The sequence below is a fragment of the Mycetomoellerius zeteki genome, unplaced genomic scaffold, assembly GCF_001594055.1.
Source record: "Mycetomoellerius zeteki isolate Tzet28-1 unplaced genomic scaffold, Tzet1.0 scaffold145, whole genome shotgun sequence".
In the NCBI taxonomy this organism is placed as follows: Eukaryota; Metazoa; Arthropoda; class Insecta; order Hymenoptera; family Formicidae; genus Mycetomoellerius; species Mycetomoellerius zeteki.
The window spans coordinates 69,065-89,704 of record NW_017256393.1 but is presented as its reverse complement, the minus strand read 5'-3'; the positions used below and the strand labels follow the sequence as shown (position 1 = coordinate 89,704).

Here is a 20,640-nt window from a genome sequence, read left to right as displayed (position 1 = left end):
GAACAAGAAATTTTAGAATATTTTACAGTTCATATATATGAAGACTTTTAGAAAAAAGTATGTAAACTTTCTCGGCTTCTTCTGAAAAGTGTTCCAAAAGTTGTATACAAAATTTGAGAAATTCTGAAAAATTTTAAAATTTACATAACACATTTTAGATAAAAATTTTGACTAATAAAGATTCTTTTGATTTTGAAGAAAATGTACATAATCAAATTTCTTTTCATTAAATACATTATACTTAGAAAATTAAATATTTCAATAAAAAAGAATTATGAAAATTACGAGAATATTTGGCTTCTCTTTTAAGCGTCCACTTGCTGAACCTAAAATTCATTAATGTCCATTTCCACCAACAGATTAATTTTAATCTCGACTTACCTTTCATTTTTTCCTAGAAAGTTCTAAGAAAAGAAAGAAAAGGATAGAGAGCAAATTAAAGCGAGATAAAATTAATCTACGTGGGCAGAAATAGATATAAAGTAGATTTTAGAATTCAGCGAATGTTATTTTTATGATAAACAATTTTTGCTACAAGCGCAATGATTAATTATAAATTGCAGCGGTACATATGACACAAGGACAATTATGTATTTACATGTCAAAGTCGAAGCCGCATCGAACGGTACGCACGTCGATCGCGCAACGACCTTCGCCTTCCTCGGTGAGAAACGCAGAAAGGCGAGAACCATGGCGGCGATACTATTGGCGAAATTGTGCTTTCGCTGTGTCGTGCGCTTTTCCGACCGAGAGTACATGCGCTGAGGGAAGAAAGCCGTCGGGATTGAATAGGAAGAAAAAATGGTACGTGAGAACGTAATTGTCCGTCATTGTCGTCGCGAGCCAGGCACGTAATCGAATGCCGGAGTAATTGGTGGCGGGCTAACCTCTGACCGGACAGCCGATACCGTTCCGCAATATGTTGCGTCATTTCGTCGAATGAGTCTCTCGGAAAACAAGTTGATTGACCACGCTTTTTACAAATTTCTTAATTTTAGTACTAGAACATATAATTAGTTTTCAAATTTTTTTACCTTGTACCTTTAAAGAATGATCTTTTCTTATGAAAGCTTTATATTGCATTTCTTATAATTACATATATACTGATTATATTTGCCTTTTATATCTTTTGAGAATTTATTTGTATAATATTATTAATTTTATGTAAATGTCCTAGATCTATTTTGGATAAATGCAGATTAAAATTATTTTATATATAGATGCATATTTGTGTTTACTAATTCTGTTCAGAAAACATTTTATTATATAATACCTATAAGATATGTACCCTTTGATACTGTACTTAAATGTTTCAAATAATTGACACACATAAAGATTATGTTCTATAAGATCTTCATTAAATTTAAATATTTATTACTTTATGCATTGACAGAACCACTGCAGTGAGTCTAGCAATGACACGGATGAAGGCGATGAACAGGAGGCGTCTTCTTTGCAAGAAGGAACAAACATTGAGGATACCTTAACATCTTTCAGGGAACAATGGCAACGTGAGTTGACAATATCACCTAAGCGTGATACATCAAAGACGTATTCACCAAATCAGCCTAACATTGAGGTTGCAAATGATGAAGCTTCTATCGAAAGCAAGGTATAGTAATTGTCATCGAAATAAGTTTCAAATTTTTATAACGTTTCTATAAAATTATATTTCTTGTTTTATAGGCAAAGAATTTATTTCTTAAAGGCATTGAACATGAACAAAGCAGAAAGTTTTATGAGGCAATTCAGTTTTATAAGCGTGCGGTACAATTAGTTCCTGATATTGAAGTGCGTTTGTATGAATCAACAAAAGCAAAAGCAAGAGACATATTCGATGCTGATGATTGTTTTGATACACTAGACAATGATTTTTCAACTACCAATGACAGCGAAAATCATAATGAAGTTGATGAAGAAGAAACTGATTTATTTTTGAAGTTGTCTAAAATTGTAAACCGCAATCAATGTGTATGTTTTCCAAAATTCGAGCAAAGTGTAAGTATGTTATTTTTTACATTTATGTTGTAATAATTTGTGTTGTAAATTTAAATGTACAATGTATTTCTTACTCTTTTCTAGCTATGTTCAGGGCCTAGGTTTTAGGCAGCACTATGCTGATATCTCGCCTTTTGATGATGCTTTGTTAATTAGTGTCTTCTATCTCATTGTTCTGCAATAGTTTTGTACTGCACATTAATAAAATTATTATTATTATTATTCTTATTATATTTATATAGAGCCCATACAGCATAGAATTTGCAGTAATATTACTGCAATATTGCTGCAGATGCAATATTGCAACAGTGTTGCTGCAACTTTGTGCTGTAGAGAAGTGGTGTAATTGAAATGTGCTGTATTATATATTCGACATTTTCTTTGTGTATTTCAGACAACACATATCTCTGCATTACCTATGGAGATAGTGCTTTACATTCTGAGATGGGTTGTGTCTTCTGAACTGGATTTTCGATCGTTAGAAATGTTTTCAAGAGTATGTCGCGGATTTTACATATCTGCACGAGATACGGAGATCTGGCGACTAGCGTGCGTTAGGTAAATATTAAAAAATATTAGCGTGATTATTGATTGTTATGTAATTGGAATTGTTTTTAATAGGGTATGGGGTGTTAACTGTGGTACTTGTGAACCAAAATACAAATCGTGGAGGGATATGTATTTGCAACGGCCTAGATTAAGATACAACGGATGTTACATCAATAAAACAAGTTACATACGCGATGGAGAAAATAATTTCCAAGACCGTTTTTACAGACCATGGCACCTCGTTGAATATTTCCGGTACCTGAGGTATATAAAAATATTATTGTAATATCTGCAAAGATTCTATTTTCTTGTTATCATGTTATGATATCCAAAGTGAAAAATTTTTCATATTTTTCTTGCACTTAGATTTTTTCCCGAAGGAAGAGTTTTAATGTTGACATCGACTGAGGAAGCTCAAATCTGTGTAAATTCCTTACGAAATCGTATACCACGCAATCCATCAGTTCTCATTGGTCATTTTCGATTACATGATAATTATGTGACACTTGTGTTGAAAAGACAAGAAACTAAAGGAATCAATTTCTACAGAAGAAAGAAAAGAGAACCGGTGCATGACAGTGGCGAACAAACGTTTCATATTGTAAGTAGTAAATATATCTGGAATTGAATATTATGTATCAAAAATCAGTTAATACATTTTCCCATATATGTAATCGTAGGAATTTGAGATACAGAATCATCATAGAAGAGTAAACTCGCAATTGAAATGGATCAGCTACAGTATTTTCACAAAATATAAAAATGGACAGGAAGCGAAGATCTGTCTAAAGGAACCATCTGTAAGGGAATTCAGGGCGTCGCCGATTGGTGGCAGATATCCACCTCTTAAATTCAGCAGGGTAAAGAGTTACACTCAGGAGAGCGAAGTCCCATTATAGTAATGAACTGATAATAAACAAATCATATGAATCATGAGAGTACAATTATCGAATTATTCTTACAGAAGAAAAATAGTGAATGTAGTGAATTCTCAATACGTTACAAAATCGAAAACAAAGATGAATATGTAATTATAATTAAGTGTACTTTTCTTTGAATTATATTAAGTACATATACATATTTTTTAAGATATTTTATTTATCTTGTATCACGCATTGTATTCTATTATAACAGTTTCCTATTGTATATTATACAACCTGCAAATCACAACTATTCTTTAAAGAATTAATTACGACGATAACACTTCCAATCACATGGAAGAGAGTAACTTATTTATACAGATCTAATATAATTATTTAAGCACTAGATTATATAGTGCCTTACATCGTAATGAGTTGCATACTTCAAAACTTAACAAAGTATGTACTGAAGAATGTAATTACATAGTTTTTGTTTATCAATTAATTATTGCTCAGCTATACTTAAGTTTAAAAAGTGTGTTATTTGAATAAAATTTATGTAAATTTTTTAAATTGTGTATATAATTTTGTATAATTATATGTAATAAAAAATAGAACAAACACTGAGAAATATTGTACGATCTTATTTATGCAATGAGAATATAACGATGTACACTTGTGTGGTACAAAATATAACATCAATTCTTGCGGAACATGTGAAATGTATGTTCATACTTTTTATTACTATCAATTGCTCTTTTTGCTACTAAATAATCTTTACATAAAATCGTAAATCTGTAACCGATTTTTACTGTGTATATCAATTAGCTATATATGTTATAATATGAATTACTCATCTAAATTGAAATTTACATTTCTACTTTTCCTATTTCTGAATGGAGAAATAGAATTAGCTGATCTTTAGAATAATTTTATTATCGGTTCGGTATCACCTGAACAACAAATTATCTTACTATAGTGGAATTGAACCAGCATCCACTGATATATTGAAATAATTTCCTCTTTGAATGTATTATAAAGCGTAACTGATTTAAAGAAATGGACGTTCAGAATATGTACATTATTGGTTATCTCTGATCGAAATCTACACAGTCCGAGGATTTTTAATCTTACTCGAATATAAGTTTTCAGTATATTTAAACCGTTTCTGAAATTTTGTTTCAAATATAATCTGATACGATCACAAATTTTTATCGTTCCAATTCGAGAAATAAATAAGTTTAAAAAATCTCATTAAAAATACTATGTTTTTAAATTCGAAAAATTAATTTATTCTCAACATAATTAATGCTTGATTAGTTTAGTAAAATAACTGTAAATTTGAAACAGCTTTTAATTTTTTTTCATTTGTGTACTCAACATGAACTTATATGTTATCTATGTTATTAAATACGATTCTTTCGAATACGGACCTGTGAAGACTTCTGAACTTTAGGTTGTTGCATCACATCGTATTGATGTGCTTGTATTGCTTTCCAGATCATCTCTCTCTCTTTAATACTTTCTCTCACTATATATTAATCAGTTAATAAGTACATACAATTGACTCTAGTAAATTCCTAACTTCTTTCAATATAGACTTATATGTTCTTCAGGTAACCATATAAAGAATAAGCGAGTTATAAGGAAAAGTGGTAAATATAATAATTTTACGTAAAATTCATTCTTAATATTTGAATTTTTATCTTGTGTTTTTTCTTTTTTTTTATGAAACAAAAGATGTAGATTTTTTATTTCATTGTTGGATTTCTTCAATAATAATAATTTAACCATAAGAAATACAAAATAATGTTACAATGTTGAAAAAAATTTAAGATAGAAAGAATTTAAAATCTGTAAAATGTGTACAAATTAATTTTACATCAGTATCTTTTAAATAACATATCCTCACTCAAATAAGAAAGATTACACTTTTAATACAAAACTGTATCAATTTCATTAAATTGAAAAGTATAAACGATATTTCTTTTCAATTATATTGCCGAAAGTAGATTATAAAATAAAGTATTTACGTCTTTTAACAAAATAAACATTACTTCTTTCTCGCATCATACCCGTTAGTTTCCAATTCTACCTTGCTTATTTATGTGTTTGCAGAAAAACTTCACAAATATCCCATTACTGTTAAGCATTCGATATGATAAGTAACCGTATGTACTTTGTACTCATGATTGTACCTAAACCGTCCCGCAATAATTACATAAATTAAATAACTCTGTATTATATAAACTCTGTGTAATATATATATATGTATATATATATTTTTTTTCAATATCCTTAACTTTATATTATAGAATTCAGCACTTTCTGGTCTCCAAATGTCGAAACGCTCGACTAATCGCCAGTTGTTATAGGCTCGGTTTATCACAGACTGCAGCAAGCCGTCGCGTTCTTCATGATTCAATCACAATTCTTCGCGATCCGAAGGAAGAGAGCTTGTTTTATTGCACGTAGACGGATCGGACATCCAGGCGAGGTCCTTTAAGGTTGCGGTATGCATAGAACATACCGCTAGGACGACCATTACATGCATCACATTATGGGAATTCAGCACTAAATCCAATCGGCCGGGAATCCATTTCTCTGGAATGCGAAGAGCGCCAATGGTTGCACCTATCACAGCTATGAGATCCTGGAATTTATTCCTACATCAGCATTATCTCTAATATTTAATACACGCGGCTATCTGGAATTATATTCAAAATGCACCTGTAATATTATATGAATAAGAGCCTCGGGTGATCCGCCACCAATACCGAAACATCTCAACGTCATGATCAACATTCTCATTAGGAAAGGAGGGGCAAAACATAAACGCCTTTCCCAGGGTGATTTAGCAGTCATTGCCTATGAATCATATTAACGTTTAAATGTTTTATCGCCACGAAGCGTCGTTGAATCAGATGTAAGCTAAAAATACCTTTAAAAGTCCCCATACACTAAGAGAGCAATAAATAAAAATGCAGCAATACCAGATATTATCCGCAAGGCAATGAACAGCGGCTGCCATCATCGGTATAGCTCCTGAAATATTCGTGCGTGAAATAGAGAAGCGTCTATTTGCTACTATACGAACTGTTCTCGTAGTCACTTTCTTATTTAAAACTTTCTTCATTTGAAGCAGAAATCGACTAAAAAATAATTTGTAAGATCCATTGGAATATGAAGAGTTATTTGTAAAATAAAATCTTGCAAATTTGAGTTCTAGTCGTACATATATATTTTTTCAGCACATTCTGAAAGGTTTTTATTAAAGCCTACAGTGCGTTACTTGCTTCCTGTTTCTTGCTTTTTACCTCAAACCTTTTTCCTTCTTTGTGACGGAAATGTTTTATCGACAATTGCGTTTCTTTTTACGTTTTTTATCTCTTACAAAGTTCATGTACTTTTATCTCGGGTAACAGAAAACGAAGAAATTGAGCAAGAGGTAAAAAGCCAAGTAAAAAGTGGTAAAAAGCAAGAAACAAAAAACACATTGTAGATTAGCCTTTACAAATAGATCACACACCGAAACTCTGGCACAGCCATATTCCAATCATGTCGACTTTTAGCAGTGTTCTGTAGAGAACTTCATCGTAGTTTACGTTCATGAAGAGATGGTATAGGAAGGATCCAATCCATGGACTAACAGCGCCGATAAAATGGCACCAGGAGAGAACTCCCACGAGTGTCCCTTTTGTATTCCATGGAAGTAGATGTGGTACAGTCACCAACATGTACAGGATAGCAAATCCTATAAGCACACACGATCGCTCGTACAGGATGCTTTCGAATAAACGTATTTTGGGATAAAGTTCTTCGATGTTAGAAAATTGATGATATATCTTAAGACTGCGAGAATCTATTTTTTATGAACTCTTCGGTCTCCGACAAGTTTAATTATCCATATTGAAAAAAATCACGTCACAAAGTTGCATAACGGAATCATGTAATTAAGACAAATAAATTACGTAACGAATTGTTCCATATCGTTACGTGATTTTTTAAAAATAACGTAATTTGAAAAATCACGTGATGATACGTTTTTTTTTCTATTTCTATCATTAAATTCTTCAAAATTCGATAACTATAAAATCACATGATGGATGAAATCATTTCTAATATCGTGTGATTTTTCAAACAACGTAATTTTAAAAAATCACATACTGATTTGGAACAATTCGTTACGTGATTTATTTGTTTTAATTATATAATTTTATTATGTAACTTTGTGACGTGATTTTTTTTCAGTAGGGATAATTGTATCTTTTATAATTTATCAAGAAAATGTTGATAATATTTCCATTAAAGAAGTGTATTGTTCGTCAGGAGCAAACTTTATAATTTCTTAATAAGTTTCTTAAATTTCTACCTCAGAAGTAACTATCCGATTGTTATTACATTAATAGTTATCCTGGTGGAAAAATTTCACTGAAATTATTCCACGTTTTGGAACACTTTTCGACAAAATTTCAGCATTTCGGAAAAATTTCAATTTAATTTCAACGACTTTTAGCTAAAAAATTCATTTTTAGTAAAATTTCAAAAAAATTTCAATAAAAATTTCAGAGAAATTTCAAAATAATTTCAGTTTAGATTTTTCAATATGTTAGCTGAAAAATTTATTTTCAATGAAATTTCAGCAAATTTTCAGCAATTTCGTTGAAACGTGGAATAATTTCAGTGAAATTTTTTCACCAGGGTAAGAACTGAGAAACGGTAACGAAAAAAACTGACAGGTAGAGGGATTCATAACATGTTCAATTTTCTGAAAACATAATTTTAAGTATATTATAATGAATTCTCTTTCACATACATGGGTAGTTTTGAGATTTTATTTCAAGCACATGTGCACCAGTAGATACATGAGATTTATATACAGGATGATTCATCAAAAACAGAACATTTGGATGGCTCTCTTAGTTTCTCCTTCGAATGAAGGAAAAAAATATAATTAAAGATAATTTATCTAATTTTAAAGAGCAACAAAAAGATGAGCTGTTTAGTCTCGCTATAAAAGGATTGCAATTTCAAATACGTTTGTAATATTTCATCGTTCGCGGATGTTTAGAATGTATTTGATTGACATTCGATGCGATTAGAAATTTATCAATGAATCAGTTTTAACAGAGAAGGAATATCGTATGGGTTCGCTTTCATCGATCGTTCGTTACCCTGCAATGCGTCTTCGTTGAGCGCGATGTTTTCACGGAAGTTGACCTTGATAATATGCACCTTGATTTTAAAGCACTTAAGGGACTTAATCTACTTTTTCGCTTAATCCAATCACGAGAATGGCAAATCTTTTACGTGATATAACTGCATATTCTTTGGACGGAATACAGTTGATCGCGTGAAGAATAATGATAGCTACTATTTCAGGATTCAATTTTGTTTTGCAGAGTTTCAAAGAATTTTGCATATAATTTATTTTATTTTATTTTGCAGCATGTCATCTCTCTTTTTCTCTCTTTCTTTTCATCAAAGAAGCGAAAAAGTGAAATTTAATTAATTCGAATTTAGAATTAATCCAATTTGGAATCAATCCACATTTAAAGATCCATTACCAAATTTCTTATGAGATAATTGTTTGTCTAAATATGTTATAAGAAAGAGAGAAAATCTCTTCTGAATAAAAAAATTTTCCTCGCATACTTTATCAACATTAAGCTCATTAAGAAGTTCAATGATTAATGCCTCATTCTGGAAGCGAAAATTTTATTGTCGCAATAAATAATTTTCTTTCATGTTTTTAAGCATCTAATTCCAAAGCATTAACTTACTACTCCAGAATTAAAAACTCAAAACACTTAGAAAAATAAAAATAAAATTCTTCATATTATAATTACAACAGTTAATAAATTAAAATATTATCTTTCTTGAGATTTGTATAACTTTGGTAATACAATCAATCGCGCAGGCAACTCTGAAAGGATTCGCGTCATGCGACACAAGAAAAAATTGCAGGACGAAAATTGCATAGTACGTTAAGAGAAAAAATAAGCTATTCGGCGTTTTCATTCTAATCACATTATGTTCATGATCGCAAAGTGTGTAATCGCGACAGATTTCCGTCTCACCGTGCGTCAGGATGTTGACGGTCTCATTGTGGACGTAGAAAAGGCTACCGAAGCACTGGCGGATGGTCATGAGCGGTCTGTAGCCGGTGAGGATGTGGGGATTAAATTGAAGGTGCCGCGGCATTTCGCTCCATCGTCGCAGCAGCAGGACCTTGGCCGACGTCTCCTCCGGATGCGGCGTCTCGGCGCCGTCGGGCATCCTCTTGTCGTCCTGACGCCGCGCTCCGTACGTGTCGGTGTCCTGGTGCGACGAGCCCGACACCGCCGCCGCATGGCGCGGTCGCTCGTCGTCCCGGAACAGCGTCGTGCAACGACGAACGCGCGGTGCCCGCTGCCTCGGGGAAGAGGGATCGGTCCGGCCAGCGGACGAGGCAGTATAACGAGATCGCCTCCGAGAGCCGTACACGAGCTCTCAACGGCGGCGACGTCGCCACTGCATCGTCGTGCGCGCCGCTGAAACCCCCGTCCACCTCTCCGCCCGCTCGCCAGCAGCAGCCGTCATCCGCACGCGATTCGGCCTCTCTGACGGTTCCGTCGTCACGGCAACCGCATCGATCCCATCACTCGGACGGGGCGGTTAGAAGGAAACCTCGTCGTGCGCGATCTCGCTGGATCTCGTAGCTCGATGTCGCAGATGCTCCCATCTGGCTTTCTTGACTAACCCAATGAGCCGTAACTATTTATGACTTGAATCGAAAACTAAGTTACGTTTTGATACCCCACCGGGATATCGTTCTCCCTTTTCCTTGGTTTTCGTACTATTTTCTTACTGCTTGTTTACACAAAATGATTAATAATACAAGTAATACGTGTCATATGAAGCATCTTGGAAAAATTTGTTATTGCTTGGTATTGTTTATTTATTTTAAAATATAATTTGATTTTATAATCACAGTTGATTACATTTATTGTTATATTTATGCAATTAATGTGTATGTAAATTATATTTTTAATAAATAGAATTTTTTTAGTTAGCAAAGGACATCAATGTGATTGTGTGCTTTAAACGGTATCAGAATTTTAAGCAGGACACATAGTTGGCGTGCAGCCTCTGAATGTCCCATATAGAGCTTCCACGCGTGACCTATTGACATAATTTCGGTGGTTGAGTGTTTTTGAGTTAATATATGCTATGCAGGATATCGTTTCTTATTCCTACTGCTCACGTTATACATTATGCAAAATATACATACTATTTCAAGCTTTATCGACTTGCATCGACGAACATTGCTTCATCCTTGCTGTTGAATCATATAAAAACTATTGTGCTAGAAATAAAACAAATCGAAGGGAAACTTGAAGAACCGTATTCGTCATCAATGTGAATTTACATAAAAAAATATCTTAATAGAGATGGAAATCCTTTCCGAAGATGAAAGCAAGAGATTTGAGTTACATTGCTTTTAAAATATGGTATTGAATCTCATGAAACATTATCGAAGAAGAAGAGAAACGCTGAAAAAGCACACACAGACATTTTATCTATATGTAATGTTCACCATAAAATATTTTTTTATACCTTTTTAATACTATTCCATCGATATATATTCTCTGCATCATACATTAAAAATATTTATTAAAGATGTTTTTTTATTCCTGGACTCTTTGAATCAATACACGGTGCAATAAGTTGAAATAAAACAAATGTATATTTGTTTCGCTTCAATTTATTGCAACGTGTGCACCAGTTCAGAGAGTGCAGGAATAAAAGACAGGCCTTAAATTTTAATACATGATTTTTTCAATATTTAGTTATTGTAAGTAAATAACTATTTACTTACGATAACTAAATATTTAATCAATGCAAAAATGATTAAAGTTAAATCAAATTAAAAGTTTTTATTCTTGTATACATTTAGTAAATATCTACGTAGAACTATTTAAACAAATATTTATCAAATTTAATTACAATCAATCCGAATTTGCCAGCGAGAGTGCGCGCGAAAGTTGACTGTAGCTTGTTCTTGCGTGAAGCGCATCTTACGTCAGAGTCACTCAAAATCCGAAAAAGTGACAGGAACGTGACTCAGGTCTTCGTCGGCGACTTGTGGCCGCTGCCGTCGGGGACACGTTCCGGTCCGCAAATGCTTTTCGATCTGTAAGTCCGCGTGATCTATTATAATTTTTCATAAACGAGATCATAGGAGTGCAACATCTTATACAACGAACATTCTCTTATTCCTCCCTCTTGCTCCCGGTGCATAAAGACTGTTTTAGGACTTGTGACGAGACTCGTGGATACCAAACAATGGATACCAAAATTCCCGATGGGCCACCTGGTGTTGACCTTCACCCAACGTCTAAATGTCCGCATGTCGTACTCGGGATGAGCTCCACCGCGACGGCGCAAGCGCACCCCGACGACGGGGTGCATTACCTACAGCAAGTATTCCTGGTGAGTATCACGCGCGCGATTGTGATGTGTGCAAGTATCGCGCTGCGTTTTCTCCTCAGGCTATCCTCGAGGAGTGTTCGTGATATGCCCCGTTGCTTAACAATTTGGACCGGTCGTGCCAGTCGGCCGTGTCTCGCTGTCCAGGTAGTTGGCGTGCACATCTGCCTACCCCTTCTGGGTTACGACATCATCTTCAGATCTATCCCCTTCCTTCTCAGTTAAATCTCTTCTGCTACCGCACATGGGGGGGCTGTAGCTTGAAAAGTAACGGTGATTAACCGAGAATTCAGTTAACTCAGATTGTCGATGTTAATCAATTGCAATCTCGTTTTATTTCGACGTGCTGCGTATGTTACATTATGTTTTGGCGCAAGCCTAGTGTATCACGTGGTCTCGTTTGCGAGACGATCGGGCTGACTCGTACTGATATCGACGTTCTGTCGACTGCATGAAGATTAATACCTTTGAGTAATCGCGCGTAATTCTTCCATGTAAATGGCAGTAGCGACAAAACATATCTTAAATCGTATTTCCTGTAAAATACTTCTGTTTTTCAATTGTTTGTTATTTATAATATAATCTGATGGTAAAGAGAACATGTTAATTTGTATGCATCTGTATGCTAATGTATGTATATATATATATATATGTGTGTATATATATATACCGTTTTCTTTTTGCAAATTTGTATGTTTTGCAAACTTTTAGTGGAATAACTATCTGATAACTGAATCCGATTTAGAGATGTTTTTTATTCCCGCACTCTCTGAAGCGCACACGGTGCGATCAAGTTGATAAAGTTGAAATACATAGGTCGTCTGAAAAGTTTTGAGCCTCAACATGAAGATGACATTACTCGTCAAAACAATTTTGGTACTATAATCGTACATACTTTGAAAGATACCTGCGAAAATTGTAGCTACTTCCGGCGCTTAATTGTTGTTTGACAGTCATTTGTGCCAGTCAATGTCAATTTTTTTGTAAAAATGGAAAAAATCGAATATCAGCAGTCGCCATGATAAAAATTCACGAATTGCGGTTCGAATTAATTGACCATCTACTGTATTCACCAGATTTGGCCCCCGCGACTTTTTTCTGTTTCCTAGGCTCAAAGTTTGGCTCGGAGAAATTTTCATCGAACGAGGTCATCGCATCCGTAGACGCCTATTTTGCAAAGCAAGACGCTCAGTATTATTTGAATGGATTAAAGGGGTGGGAGCATCGCTGGAAAAAATGTATCGACTTAAAAGGAGACTATGTGGAAAAATAAAATTGAATTTGACCGAAAAATTACTTGTTTCTATGTTAGGCTCAAAACTTTTCAGACGACCAAATATACTTTGTTTCAACTTACACCGTGTGTACCAGTTCGGAAAGTGCAAGAATAAAAACAGATCTAAAGAGTCACACAGCATCTATCATTTGTTGCAAAATGTAAACTTTAATCATAAAATCAAAGTGTTCCAGCGTAATGTATTAGACTTGTTTTTAATTGAACTTCTTGCATCGTTTATCTTTTCTCCAATATGAAGAGAAAAAGAGGACAAATGAATCTGCGAGAAGTACAGCTGAAAAAAATAGGTTTATAACAAAAGGTCTGTTTTTTTAACTGAATTTCTTGCACGGTTCATCTTTCTTTCTTTTTATCCAGGTTGGAGAAAAAAAATCGCAAAAAGAAATTCAGCTTAAAAAAAGACTTAAATACAGCGGTCTAGTTTAATTTGAACATTTCTTTGCTACAGAACACCTGCAGGGAACTATGGACGATCCCGGAAGGTGCGATCGCAACGACGGCAGCAAACTACTTTTCCCATGACCAATCAAAGTACATCTCGTTTGATGTAGTAACTCAGGTAAAAACGTGCTATTGTAACAGCAAGTGGCTCTTGTGTCTAGTTTTAAATCCATGAGTGTAATCGTGGCGAGAAATCAATAGCTGCGTTCAACAGAGAAAGCTCATTAATGAGCGCTTAGTGATTCTTTAATATAATTGATTTCTACACTTAGATTCAGCAAAGAGATGCATACTAAATGCAACCAATCGAATTCCCTATTAGATTCAGTGAAGAACTAAAGGCAAGAATCAATTATATTAAAAAATCAGTTAGCGCTTAGTGATTTTTTAATATGATTGGTTCTTGCCTTTAAGTTCTTCACCGAATCTAATAGCGAATCTAATAGTTGCGTTCAGTATACACATTCAGGTGCACATTAAAACTATCGTACTAAAATATTGGCATAAAAATATATATTTAATATAAGTATATAAGAACGGATTAAACCATGAAATCTTCGATATACTTTATTGTGCTATTAAGTAAAATCTGTATTTTATAATTTAAATTATTTGCATTTTACTTTTACACAGATTAAATTACCGTAAATGTAGGTGACGTTTTTTCGTGGTATTAAAATTTAATCGTGGTATCTATCCACGAGTCTCTAAAGAAAGTTTAAATTTTAAATTTTCTTTAGTGACTCATGGATGGGTGCCACGATTAAATTTAACAAAAGTACATTCTGTCCCAAGTTATCTACACTGTTCCAAGTCACCTACATTTGCGGTATTGTACAACAGTTTTAATATGCACTAGTGCGTTCAACCGAATATAAGTATAGGAGAACCAACCATGATAAAGAATTACTCTGAACGCTCACTAATCAATTTTATCTACTTAACGCATCTATATTCTTTACACAACACTGCATAAAAGAATGGCTGCTTGTACGAAATGCTGTTTCGCTATCTCCAGTTTTTTTCCGAATCGCAGTATTGCGCAATCCCGTTAAAACTATCATTACGTATCTGTCTTTCGGGACGACCCTCTCTTTCGTGCGTTTTTTGTAATTTAAATTTATATGTAGTTCGTCGAATGATCATTGTTGGATGGTGCGGGGAACGTTGAAAATGAAAATGATAACAATGCTGTTTTCGTTCAAACGATACTCGCGGTGTGGTGCCACTTACGAATTATCTATCCCGTCAGTTATCAGTCCGGTTTCATTCGTTTCTATATGTTTGTCGTCCAGTACCATATATATATTCATATATGGCCTATCTATTTGCCGAAGTATCCTTCTTTTGCTCGCAGCTCTTCGTCAAAGTCGATTATGATCTGGTACATGATACAGCAACTGCTGCATAAAGGCATTATGTGGATAACTAAGAGTGTATGGAGACAGGTACGCAAAAAATTTCCGTGTGATTGGTGTATAAAAACTCAGTGTGCGATACTCGAGTAAGGACTTATCTAGATAAACATGCATAGCCGTATAAGTATACGCATAAAAAAATTATCCAATTGCATTTTTCCTACGTCTTTACGATAGAAATGCAACTGGATTTTCTTTATGCATATATATTATAGTTATGTAGCTGTACAAGTTTATTTGGACCCTAATAGCAATTTATTAGCGATACCTTGGGCCAATATTTGGTCATACATTATGTTAATAATTATGCTGCTAGAGGATAGACCTTAAACCCAGCAAACAAGCTGACAATGGCTGTATTCCAAGATTGATTGCCGGTACTGAAAATCTATAGTGTATGTAAGGCAAACTACAGATTTTCAACGCTGGTAGTAAATTTGGAACGCGGCTGTTATTTTAACGTCAAATAATGTCAAAACAATAGTAAATAACGTCAGTTTGGTTGTTGGGATATAACGTGCGTTTGTTTGAAATTTTTGCTTGATTTATGTATTTATAATAATTATTCCACGCGAATGAATTAGTACTTTCGAAAGTTTTTAATTAGACGAACATCCCCAAATACGTTTACACGCATTCGCCGATAAATTTTCTTCGATTTAATTTTAAGTTTCATGAAATTCTTTTTTAATCGCTACGTATTTATCATTATGACTAATAATATATGTTATCTACGGTAGATAGTAGACGTTATGTAATTCTTTGAATAACAATATAGTTTATTTAACTATATACTCCATACAGATACTTGAACCTTTTTACTGTTTTTCTGATAATTTTCAAAAGATTTAAGAGTTCTTCCGAATGGAAGTATGAATGAAGGTCATGTTTACTGTACGCGGCAACGTTTAGAAACTATTCAGAAAAATACATGATAAATACATAAATACATGTAAATATGATAAATACATAAATATGATAAATACATATTATATTGTAAATATGATATACAGTAAATATGATATACAGTATAATATGTATTTATACATAAATATGATAAATATATATTATGCCGTATATAAATAAATACATAAATATGATAAATACATGTAAATATGATAAATACATTACCATCAAGAATTTTATTCTAACGATCGATCGAAACAATCCGTACGATAATACGTGGCGGTGCAGATGTAACTTTTTCTATCAAATCAGAAGTTCCGGTATTCTGGAGTAGGTACTTTGATTTCGTGCGCATTCGCTCCGCTTCGTGCGTCATCGACTACTTGCAGGGATGGACAAATTTTTAGGGGTTATTCAGTGGTAGATAATCGGAGCATTGAACAAAGAGGCCGCGAAGTTACAAACAAATTAAGGAAGTTAAGAATTATTCTTATTTGAGAATTGATTTTACATTGATCAAAAAATAAGCTGGTTTACGATCATCGAAGCGTGCAAATTCGCGTGATGTTTTAGAAAAATCCACATGCAATTGTTTTTCATCAAGTTTTTTATTTTACTTTTAATTTGACTAAAAATTTTTATACTGTTACTAGAATTTTTAGGAAGACGATTTTGTATTACAACATCTTACGAACTTTGATATTTTATTAATTCTAAATTTTTGCTTTAATATATCGGCAAACTAAAAATTCCAGTTCTTTATAAATAAAAATCTATTTGTGACGTATGAAGTTGCAATGTCATTGGTAGTCGAACATTATCGAGCACGATGATGTGAGAAAACAAGATGATTTATCGCGCATAATGACGAATATAATTTCGGAGCAAATTTCTTATTGATAAAATAAATTTCTAACAGCGGCTATACTTTTAACATTTTGGGCTAATTTTTTGATTAGTCATCAACCGCACGAAACACCTTTATTCTTACATCATAATTAAGCAGTTCATCGCGTTGTCGAATTTTGAATATTTATGATGTAAAAGCCTGCGTGAGGCCTCACGAAGGGCCCGGATGCCAATAGAGCCGTCCCTGGCTCGTCGACAATCGCCGAGTGAAGCCGAAGAGGTCTCGCCAATCGCATTGATCGAAAGTCCCACGTCGTTGTCACACAACACTGTCGTACGTCGCACACTGTCGGTGCTCTTTGGCATTCTTGTGTTTAGTGGGTTCAATTCTGGGACCAAGCGAGCCTATTCTGCCTATCCGACGTAAGTCCGCACTCCATAACGTAACCCGCATCCAGCTCGTGACGTGACTAACGAATCTGCGTGTGTTATCCGGCTGAGATCTGTACGTGTATGCTGCATCGCGCTTTGGTGCACTCTCTGTAATTCCAAGATGGCCGCCGATGCTTGGAAGGTGTCCCCCCTTATGGTGTATCGTCTGCGTCCTCTCTACGCATCCCTCGCACACGCTTTCCATTTCATTTGCTTCAAAACCGCTCCCTCCGATCGACGAAGGGCCACGCGCGTCGAAACTGCTCGCGACGTCGCCGCGCGTGATTCCTTCGCTCGATCCCTCCGCTCGCGATCGCCATCGATGGCGCCCAAGACGCCTCCTCGAGACGCGATGCGCCATCATCGATCCTCGACCACGTAACCACGCGCGCGCCTATGTTCACGGCGCTAACGCAATTTTTTGCACCACCCCGCCGTTCGTCGCACGCCTCGTCGCCTTCGCGTCGTATCTTTCGCCGCGAGCGACGCGATTTCCGGGCGTGTAGACATCCTTTTGGCGGGATCGCCCGGGACCGTGTCCGGAGGGTCACGAATACGCGCGCGATTCGAGTACTCGATAGGTATGACGCAACACGAAAAATACGCGAATCTTTTTCGAGAGAGAAAAAAAAAGAGAGACCTCACTCGTCAACGTTGATCCTTAAGTATCCGACGTTGATCTTTTCGCGGATTCTTTTCTTTACCTTTCTTCTCTACTCCCCCTCTACCCCCTTCCCCCTCTCGCGGAGTGGGCTAATCTGTACGGTGTCTGTGACGCTCTCACGAATGCGATTGCCCACGTTTTGCAGAATTTTTTGAGCCGATGTCCACGTGGTTGTCGAAAAACAGTGTCGTACCGCAAGCGTCATCCACACGCTCCTGGATATCGGCCGTCATCGAATTCATTTGGGATCAAGTGAGCCTGTTCCGCTTTACCAACGTAAGTACACGCAGTATGGCCCCGGCATAAGACTCCGGGTACGATTCCCTCGGTGACTCTGTTCGGCGCCCGTATATCACGCGAATCTACCGCGTATCGTTCTCGGTTCTTCGATTCCGTTAATACTCGCGATGTCGTTGCTCCGCCACCCGTTTTCGTTTCGCGTTTATCGACCTTATCGGATATACCTGCCTTCTCAACTTGTCGCACCTCATTTTTCATAAATTGTAATCGCACGCATGATGGTCTGGCTCGGTTATATCAACGGTGTGGGACTAACCCATTTTCTAGACTAGATTCTCTATTCTAGATTAATACTGTATCTATAGTGCTTTCCGTTTCCATACAAGTGATTGTGAGTCTAAAGTTATGCGAGTATTCATTTTATACTCCAATAATAATGTCGCTACTTGATTACTTTGGTGACGAAGTTATCGCATAACGATAAATTAACACAGGTTTATAATTCACTTTTAATAGAGTTTTATACCTGTTTCCATCAATGTAGATTAATTTTGAGGTCTGTTTTCTGTAGTTGAACTAGTATACACTTTTAGAACTTAAAGTGAAATAGACATATGTTTGATATTTGGTGAAAGCGAGAAAGAAAGTTCTAGTAAAGTCTAATGCAGGAATAAAAAATAGACCTTTAATTCGATTCAACCTACTCTTTCTATTTCTAGCTGACTTTTCATGCACAATGTGCTGTGGCAGCAAAATGTTAGCATTGGTCGAAAGTTTTTTATGAGCTAATTTCCAATCAGTTTTTGAAAATATGGATCAGATGACATTTTGCTGCCGCAGCATACTATGCATGAAAAGTTAGCAGCTTTAGAATTAGAAAAAGATGGAGAGTAAAGGATTATTTATACTAGCCATAATCTATTAACTTATGCTGTAATCTGTAAGAATTGACTAATCATAGTTGCTTATTCCTCTCTCGTTCAATTGTAAATAAGTCAATTTTTACAGATTACGGCCAGTATAAATGATCCTTAAGTGAACCGAGATTAAAGTTAATCTATCATTGGTGGAAATGAGCATCAACTAGACTCAGTAAAACACACAGTCCCGAGCTTGTAGGTAAAAACTCAGTTGAATCTCACAGAATGAAAAGAAACATGCATTCATACTGACGTAATGACGTCATAAATGAGACTTATCTGAGTTTTTATGTAAATGGAAAACAACTTACATAAAGCCCATATCGGACTAGAGATTGAGATTGAGATTGGATTTCAATTTAACCAATCAAAAGAAAGAAAATAATATCAAGTTTTGTAAACTTTGCTTCGATTTGTCAAATTCCAATTCAATCTTAATCTTTAATCTAATCCGGGTTTAACACGCAGCGTGTTCCTTTTAAAGGTCCGGACATATTGAGTGTTTTCCAGTTGGTGACACAAGTCGACACAAACATCATTCTTTCTTGGCATTCCAGTGAGTAATAAAGATATAACGACACTTGTGCCGATTTACGACCAAATGAAAAGAACCCAATTAAAAGTTCAGGCAATAAGAACAAAGAATAACACGGACATTAGATTTTAACTTATCAGAAATCGTGTAAAGAAATTCAATCAATGTAAAGAAATTTCTGATAGATTGAGATATACTGCCTGTATTTTTTTATTCCGTGTTCCTTTTTATTGCCTGTGCCAATCATTATGTCTGGGCCCTTAGTTAAACATTTGTTAAATTGTGATTATTCCTTTAAGTGTTGTAGAACTATAAATATTTTAAAGGAATTATTTTGTTTCTAAAAAAGGATTTCTCTAATAATTATGGATATCCACATTTTACGTCTTTTACATTGTATGTTTTTTCCTCGCACAATTTAAATATTTTTTTTATTGTTTCTATTAATGAAAGAAATAATCCTCTACTAACATAAGCTTGACATATTGTATGATAAGATAATAATCTACAAAAATAAGAATCGACAAAATAAGAAATTAAAATTAGCGTTAGAAATTGGGTATAATGTTTATAAATTGAATTATGTTTGCCTCGAATGTTTGGATTAATAAGCGTGATTAATGAGAGATTATTTATTAGATTTTTTTTTCTTTCAGACTTATATTATTTTCTGAACCTATATAAGCAGGAAATGAAATAAATTAATGCAATGAACGTTACCAGGCGCAACTGTTTTCTTTGGATAATGAAAGGAAAGAATCGATCTTTTCTTCTTCGTATGACATATGCTTCTCATATTTTCTGCTTAAAATGGAGCGAATGTAAAGAAGCTCTAAGAGAGTATAGCGAGTGCCATATAAATAATGCGGACAGACTTTACGACAACTGGCGATGTTAAATCACAGCATGCATCTTGCTTGTGCTATCGCTGTCGCCTTTTTTTTCTATCTTTGTCTAGCTTGTACTGATCTTTTTTTATTTTGCTTCTCTTCATAGAGGGTCTTCAGTGAAGAGCAGAAATAATCCTCGTCGAATATCCGCTATTTAAATTATATCTAT

At 34.8% G+C, this 20,640-nt stretch overlaps 3 protein-coding genes across 4 annotated transcripts in view; 2 read left to right on the top strand and 1 right to left on the bottom strand.

Annotated features, from left to right (window-relative positions):
* Nucleotides 1–586: 586 nt before the first annotated feature.
* On the top strand, nt 587–3,560 carry LOC108731950 (F-box only protein 9). Its single transcript, XM_018462515.1, has 7 exons — nt 587–804; nt 1,394–1,612; nt 1,687–1,998; nt 2,393–2,556; nt 2,620–2,811; nt 2,914–3,148; nt 3,228–3,560. Exons 1-7 carry the CDS (start codon nt 802–804, stop codon nt 3,444–3,446), a joined length of 1,344 nt encoding a protein of 447 aa, XP_018318017.1. The 5' UTR covers nt 587–801; the 3' UTR covers nt 3,447–3,560.
* Nucleotides 3,561–5,687: 2,127 nt separating this feature from the next.
* LOC108731952 (progestin and adipoQ receptor family member 4) lies at nt 5,688–10,305 on the bottom strand. The gene is made up of 5 exons (XM_018462517.1): nt 9,488–10,305; nt 6,937–7,161; nt 6,349–6,452; nt 6,138–6,275; nt 5,688–6,060 (listed from the first exon to the last, which is right to left on the bottom strand). The coding sequence occupies exons 1-5, from the start codon at nt 9,684–9,686 to the stop codon at nt 5,833–5,835; spliced, it is 894 nt and encodes a 297-aa protein (XP_018318019.1). The 5' UTR covers nt 9,687–10,305; the 3' UTR covers nt 5,688–5,832.
* A 1,208-nt stretch (nt 10,306–11,513) lies between these two features.
* Doa (CDC like kinase darkener of apricot) overlaps nt 11,514–20,640 on the top strand; it is a 30,083-nt gene continuing 20,956 nt past the window's right edge. Inside the window, exons 1-3 of one of the 2 annotated variants that reach the window (XM_018462581.1) lie at nt 11,514–11,585; nt 11,695–11,882; nt 13,625–13,735. In XM_018462581.1, the coding sequence (XP_018318083.1) occupies nt 11,736–11,882; nt 13,625–13,735 (258 nt within the window). In that variant the 5' untranslated portion in view covers nt 11,514–11,585; nt 11,695–11,735. Of the gene's footprint in view, nt 11,586–11,694; nt 11,883–13,624; nt 13,736–17,007; nt 17,214–18,031; nt 18,163–20,640 lie in introns of those variants that run through there. The other variant, XM_018462582.1, reaches the window with a different exon arrangement.

Excerpts from the sequence above, each read along its gene's own strand:
- LOC108731950 (XM_018462515.1), top strand. Across the intron at positions 1,613-1,686 it reads AAGCTTCTATCGAAAGCAAG|GCAAAGAATTTATTTCTTAA; the intron begins GTATAGTAATTG and ends CTTGTTTTATAG. Across the intron at positions 3,149-3,227 it reads GCGAACAAACGTTTCATATT|GAATTTGAGATACAGAATCA; the intron begins GTAAGTAGTAAA and ends ATGTAATCGTAG.
- LOC108731952 (XM_018462517.1), bottom strand. The coding sequence starts at position 9,686 with ATGCCCGACGGCGCCGAGACGCCGCATCCGGAGGAGACGTCGGCCAAG. Across the intron at positions 6,453-6,936 it reads ATGGCTGTGCCAGAGTTTCG|GAGCTATACCGATGATGGCA; the intron begins GTGTGTGATCTA and ends CGAATATTTCAG. Across the intron at positions 6,061-6,137 it reads TTATTCATATAATATTACAG|GATCTCATAGCTGTGATAGG; the intron begins GTGCATTTTGAA and ends AATAAATTCCAG.